The 10,280-nt window shown below is 36.1% G+C and overlaps 2 protein-coding genes across 2 annotated transcripts; both read right to left on the reverse strand.

Annotated features, from left to right (window-relative positions):
• Positions 1-1,224: 1,224 nt before the first annotated feature.
• Positions 1,225-1,788, reverse strand: LOC120270349 (putative disease resistance protein RGA3). Its single transcript, XM_039277350.1, has one exon. It carries the CDS (start codon positions 1,786-1,788, stop codon positions 1,225-1,227), a length of 564 nt encoding a protein of 187 aa, XP_039133284.1.
• A 93-nt stretch (positions 1,789-1,881) lies between these two features.
• Positions 1,882-2,274, reverse strand: LOC120270350 (putative disease resistance protein RGA3). The gene has a single exon (XM_039277351.1). The coding sequence runs from the start codon at positions 2,272-2,274 to the stop codon at positions 1,882-1,884; it is 393 nt and encodes a 130-aa protein (XP_039133285.1).
• Positions 2,275-10,280: the final 8,006 nt, after the last annotated feature.

Consider the following 10,280-nt stretch of genomic DNA (forward strand, 5'->3'; position numbering starts at 1 on the left):
GACTCAAGTGATTGGATTCCAAGAGTTACTAGGTCATAGCAATAAAGAATGTATACTTGTGTTAGTGTCTTCAAGTGTTGCAGTAATTCCGCAGGGAGTGAAGTTAAAACAGGGTTATGTGGAGAATTTTCTTCTTGGAAGTCCAGCCCCCCCACCACTGATAGACATGGAGCTCAGTGAGTGAAGCCTTTCCAGACCCATAAAGAATGAGTAACTGGTAAGAGCAGGACAATCAATGATATTCAAATGATTTAATGATGAGGGAAGTGTGGTAGTGCTGTTTTCCACTGGCTTGTATCTGGGTTTCATGCATTTTCTAATACTCAAGAGCTTCAGTGACTCGAGGGCTGAGAAGCCATGTTTCGGCAAATAAATGAGCTCACTACAGACTTCAATTATCAAGGTCTTGAGAACTCGGAGTTGATGCTGATTTTGATCTCCTAGCAGACCTCTTTGTAAAGTTATTAACCTGCGACAACTTAAAATGTGTAAAGATGAGAGTGATGAAGAAGATGGTGTTGCACTCTTGCTCTGATGCAATACAGGAAGCTCAGCTAGCCCCACGTCTACCAATTTCAACTCTTCTAATGTCGTCGGGAGGGAGATCAATTCCCTAAGACTAGGACATTCGGTCAAATGTAGAACACGAAGTTGACGAAATAAATGATGGTTTTCATTCTTCCCCTTCACAAGCACCACAACCAAGCTGTTGCAACTTGCTCAAATATTGTATTTTGAGTGATCTAAGGCAGTGAATCTGCCCAATAAGTTGAAGGTCCAAGTTTTGACAGGGAAAAAGTTCTAAAGCTTCGAGACTAGTGAGATATCCATCTTGCAACCAGCTCGGAGTTTTGGCTCCACAGAACCAATTAATTTGCAGCTCTTTCAGGTTTTGATGTGGCTTGAGACCTTTAAGAACTGAGTCATCAGATTCTCCAGAAATGTCATCCTCTGGACTATTCCTTGACCACCGTAGCTCCAACTTACTGATTTTCTCTTTCTCATTCATCTTGGCTTGTTTAGCCTCTTCCTCTTTGTACAATGTGTCAATATTTGAGATGCGAAGCACTCCTCAGAGCTGTTTCATGTCTTTGAGCTCTTCTATTCTGTGTCCATCTTCGCTCATAACAATGAATTCCTCTAGCTCCTGCAAGAGTTTGAGCTTTCCAAGCCTGTAAATTCTTGAGATTTTATCAGTATCTCCTATCAGATGCCGCAGATTAATCAAATTCGACATGCATTTTGTAAAGGTTTGCTAGAGAATGAGATGCTCAGCTTCAGAGTCTGCAAATTGTATAGACTACACAATTCATCTGGCACAGTGGAAACAACAGTGTGGGAAAGGTCAAGATATCTGAGTTGTTTTAAGTTTCCAATTGATTCAGGCAAGTGTCTTAATCTTTTGTCGCCCAAACAGAGCACCCTTACACACTTCAATTTCATGAACAAAGAGCCATACTCAAAATTTGTTCTAGTTGTTCGAATAAAGAGAAGTGTGCGCAGGTTATTGAGCAAAATTTCTGCCATCTTCATATTATCAGATATGAGTGCTATATGGCGGATGCTCACCTTTTCATTCTTATGTTGATTGCTGGATTTATCAGTGCCTGATAAGCAGAGGGATTCATCCGCAGTAACAGCCATCACTAAGCTGTGCACCAAGCTGTGCATCTTGTATTCACTTCCGAAGCTCTGTAACAAGGATCTTTGTGCAAGATAAATGAGATACTGGTTGCCAGTATCCTCAATTTGTCTTCCTGGTTGAGGTTGAATCAAGCCATGAGCCATCCACATTTTTACTATGTTATCCTTCTTGAACTTGTGATTTCGAGGGAAAAGAGAGCAGTATGAGAAGCATTGCTTGATGTGAGGTGAAAGGTGCTAATAGCTTAGCAGCAGAGCAGGAGAAATATTGTATAACTCTTCAGGTTTAGACTTCCAAACATCAGCGTTCAATATCATTCTCCAGTAATTAAGGTTGACATTAGAACATAAGAGAGATCCAACTACTCTGGCAGCTAGTGGTAGCCCCTCCAACTTTGCTGCAATCTGCATTCCAACTTCTTCTAGTTGTGCCTTTGTCTGCCCAGATGCAACAGCTTCAAGATTTGAAACTTGCCTCAACAAAGACCAGCAGTCTCTGTGGGACAGGCCCTTCAAATGGTAGCTTGTCGATGGCAGTCTCATATTATTAACAAATTCTTCATTCTCAGTGATGAACAAGATTTTGCTGCCAACTTGTCCAAGCTGCAACTTCTCCCACACCACCCCCATTCAATCTTATCATTCTGCACATCATCCAAGATGAGGAGAAATCACCCTTCAGCTAATTGAGCATCAAACTTCTCTTGTGTTTCTCTTCCAACTGAAGACAAAATGGATTTTGATAGCCTCTCATTGTCATAGGATCCCGATGCTGTAACCCACAACTTAAGCTTGAAATAGCTTGTCACTTCCTTGTCATTATAGATAATGCGTGCAAAAGTCATCTTCCCAACACCACTCTTGCCAACAATGGCAACAAGAGAAAGATTTACCTGAGAAGGTTCATCAGAATTCAACAAAAATTTCATCAACTTCTCTTTATCTTCATCTCTCCCAAACTCTACCGAATTTGCAGTTGTGGCTTCTATTGCTTCAACTCCATGACTGATCATGCGGTTGCTTGATCGTCCACGATGAAGATTAAGATATAAAGGCTTCTTTCTCCTTAAATCTTGTACTCTCCTCTGAATGTTTTGTATCATGAGCTCTGTTTGTGAGGTAGGGTGTTCTTGGCCACAGTTGAACATGAGACAACTGCGCTGGTCTACCACCTCCATGCTGCTATTTGTACCGACTTCAAGTTTTTGACCTCTGGGAATTAAGCAATCTAGCAAGTCATCAGCATCATATGCAACTTCTTTAAGCTCACGGAGCCAGGTTCGCACGGCCTTGCTCTTGATCTGTTTCTTCTCGGCAGCTTCGAGTGTACTCACTTGAATTGCAAGAAAGGCTTTGAGAAGTCTCTCCAACTCCTTGTCAACATTGAGTGGGAGCTGATCACTTGCTGCAATAGTGGACTGTAACCTCCCACACAGTCCTTGGAGAAAGACCGACACCACTGCCATGATCTTTGGCTTAACAGCATCTCCCAAGTCTCAACCTGAAACAAGAACTAAATCATAGAAAGTTGCTGGTATTCATTGTTTGAGGTTTCATTTCATACCATTGCTCAGCAGGTTGAATTTTCTAAGCTGATGTCTATATATTTCCTAGTATTTAAATCCCACTTGCTTGTTTGGCAGATCAAGGTAATGCATATTTCCTATTTTTTAAAATCCCACTTGCTATTTGGTAGATTAAACTGATGCACATTTCCTATTTTTTTAAATCCCACTTGCTTCTTTGGCAGATCAAATTGATGCATATTTTAAATCCCACTTGCTTATCACTACACGTTGGCCAGACACAAAAGAATAAATTTCTTTTTAAATTTTAATGCTCGGCGGTTAAGGTTTTAAATATTATTTGTTTTTTTTAATTTTTCAATTTTTGAAACTGTAGCCACCTATTCATCTCTTATCGTTTTAGATAGCCATATAGAAAAACGAGACTTAGCGTCATCTTTGTTTTCCGGGCTACAAATAATACCTGCCGTGAGGATGACATAAAGGTTCCCATTGATGGTTTGATTTCATTTTTATTATTGAGGTAGGCATTCTCTCCCTTGGATTTTTGGCCAAGTTGTAAAATCTTATTGTTATTTTCTAGATCTTGATCTAGTATTGGCTGATGTTTTAGATTATTGGTGTGTAGAAAAATTACTCTTACAACTTAAATTTACTTTGATCTAGTCCTTCCTTGTCCTCATTGGGACATCTGTTTGTCTAAATTTTTGTTTTTCGTTTATTTATTCAGTATTATCTCTGCTTGAAATTGATTCAATTCGGTTAAATACCATATTTGATGCCAGGATGTTGACCATATGTACCACAATTACATGATAGTTGGATTGGCAACTTGTTGGGTATCAAATTCACTATTTCTTATTAATGGGATCCCGTACATGTGAAACCACTAGTGATTCTTCCAAAACTTACAAAATTGTGTTCCAATAGATGGATTGGCCTGCTTTAGTAATCCTCTTGATTTGTAATGCAGTTATTTGTTTAATTTTATTGGATATCAGTTCTCTTCTAAAAATATGCAATGTGTCGCATAACCCCTTATCTTATTGGCTAGTTACTTGTATTGCTCAAGCTTGTGGTAAATTAATTAATAGACTTAGATGATTTTCTTCAAAACCATCAAGTTTATGGTTTAAGCTTAGTTTATACTTTTTTTTTTGATAAAAGTGGATAAACCACAAATTTATTAAAAAGAAAACACAGCATACAAGCACAATACAGGTAGATTAGAAAGAACAAAAACTCTCACCAGAGGTGAGGCACAAGTGCTTTTAGAAACATAACAAGGAGAAAAAAACAACGAGAAGATAAAGCAGCTTTGAAGATGAAAGCCATCAACAGGGGACACAGGTCAACAAAGCTGGGAGTGGAGAACTCTACTCCAGAGCTGGATTAGGATCTGATTCGCCAAAGTTGTTGGATATCTTAGCGTTGATGAAATTGATTGAGCGCTTGATTTTCTGAGTAGCCTTCGCAAAGGACTGCTATTGATTAACATCGGCCGCTGAAAACCATGAAAGTAGCACATTAGTAATTTTAATCATTATAGAATGAGTAGGTAATGCTGAAAATTGAAAAATGCGATTGTTACGCTCTAGCCAAATATTCCAAATAATAGCCCTAACGCAAAGATACCAAAGGGGTTGACATTGAGGTTGGATGGAAGTAATCCAAGTGGTTCAAATCTTCAAAAAGGAAGAGGGGGCGGAGTGTATTTCCATAAGTTGTGTGAAGAAGGACCAGATACGTGTAGTGTATGAGCAGTCGATGAAAAGATGATTTACAATCTCAGAAGCCCTATGGCAAAGCACGTAAGTATTAGTTGTATTTTGAAAGTTACAACTTTTTTTGAAGAGATTTGTAAGGGTGAAGATTTTATCTTCCCAAGCAAGCCAACAGAATAAGGTGATTTTTGTTGGGCATCTAATTTTCCAGAATTGCTTATAAAGTGGACAACGAATTCCTTCATCGATAAGAAACTTGTAAAAAGATTTTACCGAGAAAGATCCACTTTTATTCAGAGGCCAAGTGTAAAAGTCTTCTAGCAAAATACTTTTGTTGTAATTTTTGCCTTTTGGATCAGGATCTTTATTATTCTTGTTTGGAAATATTGTCATCCATTTTATAGACACTTAAATGTGTGGGCTAGATTGGTTGACGATCCCATATTCTACCAATTTCTTTCTTTATTATTATTATTTCCTTTTATTTAATTATTTATTTGTTTATTTATCTTTTCCTGATTAAGGACTAAGTACGTGGTGTTAGTCTAATTTGCTACCTAAGCAGCCAGCTTGGTTTGATCAATGGTTATTGTATATAATTAAGCTTTGGAATCTAAGCCAAAGTATAATGTTTATGTTTTAGGGTCTTTGCTTGAATTCTGATTTTTGTGTTTGAGTGGATTCTATAGCTTGGGGATTTTTCCAAGTAAGTATCGACATATGAATTCTATATATATATATAATTTTCGGTTACTGATAATAAGTTATATAATTATTTAATTAAGTATTTTAAGTTTTGTTGTTAAAATTATTCATGATATAATATTCAAATGTTTAGGTTTTGAATCTCGTGGCCATGTGTATCATTACTTTCCAAATTATTAATAATTAATTATTTATTTATTTGATTTATGATATTTTACTTATTTGTGAATTTTATGTTAACTCAACTCATTTAGTTATTTAGCTACTCATTTTTTTTGGGTTAAATTATAAGAATATGCGGATTAATGATACTTTTTTGAATTTCTTATTTATTTAATTTATGGTTATTTATTTTTTTAATTGCTTGTAAATTTCATATATATATATATATATATATATATATATATATATATATATGTATTATTTTCTGATTAATTATATTTTTGATTTATCTAGATTATTTAGTTATTTGATAATTTTTATAAATTGTCAATTCACGTTAAGTGGTGAAAGGTTTCAAATAGACTCATGGTACTGACTATGACGAAACCTTTTCACAGTAGTCATGCTTAAATCCATTAGGATTCTTCTTGCCATAGCAGCATATTATGAATATGAGATATGGCAAATGGATGTCAAAACAGCTTTTATTAATGGAAACCTCCTTGAGGATGTGTACATGACACATCTTGAGGATTTTGTCGATTAGAAGAACCCTAACAAGGTGTGCAAGTTGCTGAGGTCCATTTATGGACTCAAGCAAGCATCCCAAAGTTAGAACCTCCGTTTCGATGAGGTAGTCAGAGGGTTTGGCTTTCTCGAAAATGAGGATGAGCCTTGTGTGTACAAGAAGGTTAGTAGAAGTGTAGTCATTTTCCTTATGTTATATGTCGATGACATCTTGCTTATTGGAAACAACATTCCAACATTGTTAAATGTTAAGCAATGGTTAGGGAAGTGTTTCTTAATGAAGGACCTAGGTGAAGCTGAGATTATACTAGGTATAAAGATCTATAGGGATAGATCACAACAACTTTTGGACTAAGTTAAGAAAAGTACATGGATACAATATTGAAATAGTTCAGTATGTCTAACTCCAAAAAAGGATTTTTATCCATGTCTCAAGGAGTTGTTCTAAGTAAAAAGGATTGTCCTCAGACTAAAGAACAAAGGGAACACATGAGTAAGATCCCTTACGCGTCTGCTATAGGATCTATCATGTATGTCATGCTATGTACTAGGCTAGATGTCGCACATGCACTAAGCATGACTAGCAGATTCCAACAGGATCCAGGGGAACACCATTGGTCTACTATCAAGAGTATTCTTAAGTACTTTCGAAAGACCAAAGATTACTACTTAGTGTACAGTGGTGATAATGAACTCATTGTAACAGGTTACACTAATGCTGCATTTCAAACCAATGTTGATGACAATAAATCGCAATCTAGTTATGTGTTTTCTTGAATAGAGGTGTTGTAAGATGGAAGAGCTCAAAATAAGACACTATCGCTGATTCTACCATAGAGTTTGAGTATATATGTCACACCCACCCCTTCTATCGAGGTAAAATGTGGCACCCATCAGTTAAAAATCCATTTTAACTAGAAAACTGACACACCTGAATAGACAAATCAAACTTACAGAACACGATTAACAACTCTACATAGCTACATGATTCAAATACACATTTACAATAAGCGCAATTACTCCAACATGCGGGTACAATTGTTACACAATCACGACACAAACAGTAGAAAGAAAAGGGATCCACTACAACCATGAACTCAGCCTTGACTGGCTCTATACATAGGCAATCTAGTAGGGTCCTGCTACTACAACTACAACACATTTAATTGGTCGATAGTGGCTCAATAATTTTAAATAATTAAATATAGCGTATATAAAGCACATAAAGGACAATTTTCCCAAAGAACTTCCAAACTTTCACAAAGACCAGAATTTTGGCAAAATATAACTTTAAAGAGCTTTTAGAACATAAATCCAACATAAATCAACATCAAATCAATTTTCCTAGAAAATACACATTCTGTGAGAGACTACTCTCCTTAGAGCGAGAGCTGAATTTTGCCTCCTCATCACAATCCAAAATAACATGTAAAATGAAATTCACCGTCAAATCATCGGTCTAAAAATACTCTCCGACTTAGCTACCATCACCAGTAGGTTGAGAGCCGCTAAAACCACAACTTTAATATAGCATGACAAAAAGAACGCAATATAGTTTGGAAACCTCTCTAAACCTTCGCCATAGCCGCGGCTAGATTCAGAGCCATCAAGAAACTCATGTCCTTAACATTGACCCATAGGTCCACCATGTGGTGATCCCAGTTTCCCGATGAACATCCAGTTAGGGCTCTACATTCCCACCTGAACGGGACCAGTAAGTCTGTCGGTCTTCCACACCACCTCAATAGGCTGGCAATGAAAATCGTCTACTATAATTGGATGTCACCAACCAAGGAATCAAACATGCATCTCACAACGAGGAGTCCAAAACCAGGACAATAAACCATATCCAAAATATCTGTCATTTCCCCATGGAAATAATAAACACAAGCATATCCAAAGATTTTAACAAAAACAACACGCAACTTTCGAATCAAGTAACAATCCGAAAATCCCCGCCTTTGAACAATAATTCTTTTCAAGTATGAAACATATGTAAATAACTCTTTCCAATTTCAATAAAATCTCAATGACCAATAAAACTTTTCTAAAGCAATAGAATAATCATAGGTATTCTCTTAGAAGAATTGTGCATAATTAATCCCACAGTTAAAACGACATATGATTGTCAAAATTAGATATACTAATACGATTACTCTAGCATACTACAAATAAATATAAGAATCTTTTAACAATAAAACGTATTAAACCATATACAATGAAATAATTAAACAATTATTTTAAATAACAACCATTTAAATAACTATTTCAAAATCATAGCAATTAACCAATTATTCAAAAACAGTAGCCACTACCAACTCACCTGGTCCCCCTTGGGCTTCTTGCTAAACCTGGAATTTCTTCCCAAGCTTGAACAACACCTAACAAAATAATGGAATAAAATGAATAAATACAGGCTAATTACGAAACTGAACCCAGAAGAAAATACAAGAAACAAATAACTAACTCACTAATTGGGCCCACTCACTCCAATAGGTTTAAACCCGACCTTGCATAATCAAATTAGTCTCCAATTGCACTTGAACCAACTCAATTTGGGCTAAACCCTCCTGAATCAATCTCAATTCCACTGAACTAAGTTGAATTGTTATATAAAATCTCTTGAACCAGCTTGGTTCAACAGAACCCAATTCTCCTTGAATTGTTTCACGACAAAGTCAAGAGCTCAAATTCAGAACCAAGTCCAAATCAACCTCAACCAAATTAATTTAGCCAAAATAGTTCAAGCCCAACCGCAATTCATCTTGATTTGATCAAACCTAGGCCAAATCAAGTCAATTGAACAAAACAACATCAACTCTCATCCAACCCAACTTCAAGTTCAACCAAATCAATTAAACCAACCACTTAATTTCCCACCAACTTAACTTGATTTGATCAAACCAACTCAACCAAACCAATTTAACTCAAACCAACACATTCCCAACCATTATCATCACCATCTTACTCATTATCATCAACTTAACTATCATTACCATCAACTTAATCACCTAAACAAACCTTAATCTCTGTACTTCAGTACGATACAGTAAAACCAGCAATCCATTCTTCATTCCATGCAAAAATCCACTAAAAACAATGGTTTTTCCACACAAAACTCATCTAATAATCACCACTGCACCCTCTCTATCAACTCTTTTTCCAAACCATCATCTTCTTCATCAACCAACCACACATACAAACATACAAACATACACCCAAACATCTCAAAACAAAATTATTTAAAACCCTTACCAATCAAGCACCAAGCTTCTTCTTTCAAAACCTCCAAGTTTCCTCTTCTTTCTTCTTCTTTCTCTTTCTTTTCATTCCTTCTTCTTCTTCTTCTTCTTTCTTCTTCTTCTTCTTCTTCAGAAGAAGAAGAAGAAGAAGAAGAAGAAGAAGAAGAAGGAGAAGAAAAGCCACACAAAGCTAGAAGTTTCCAACTTTATCTCTTAATTTAAAAGTCTTCTGAAATTCATATTCAGTCCCAAAAAATAAAATTTCTTGCAAAAAGGTCCCTAAAAAGTTACCAATGGTTTCTGAATCATAAATTAATATTTCAAAAAAGTCCTTATAAACTATCCAACGGTCCCTAGATTATAACACAGTATTTCCAAAAGTTCCTTGCCACCTTACCTTCTAGTCCTTGGTTTCCATAAACTTTTCATGTGAATCCCTTTTTTATTACTTATGAATCCAAGATTTCTAGAAACATTCACACTTAGGTCCTTATTCTTTCCACTTGGGGTTTCTCAACAAAATTGCTCTGTAGAAAATCTTACTACAACTATGATAATACCCTGAATATAATTTCTTACATGTATCCAAAGGTTCAGGGTACTACAATATAGTTGCATCGGATGATGCTAAGAATAATGTTTGGCTTAAGAGGTTCCTTACTAGATTAGGAGTTGTCCCAAGTATCCTAGATCCAGTAAACCTCTTTTTTTGACAATAACGAGTTGATAGCACAATCTAAGGAGCCCCG

Source organism: Dioscorea cayenensis, chromosome 10 (assembly GCF_009730915.1).
Source record: "Dioscorea cayenensis subsp. rotundata cultivar TDr96_F1 chromosome 10, TDr96_F1_v2_PseudoChromosome.rev07_lg8_w22 25.fasta, whole genome shotgun sequence".
Lineage (NCBI taxonomy): Eukaryota > Viridiplantae > Streptophyta > Magnoliopsida > Dioscoreales > Dioscoreaceae > Dioscorea > Dioscorea cayenensis.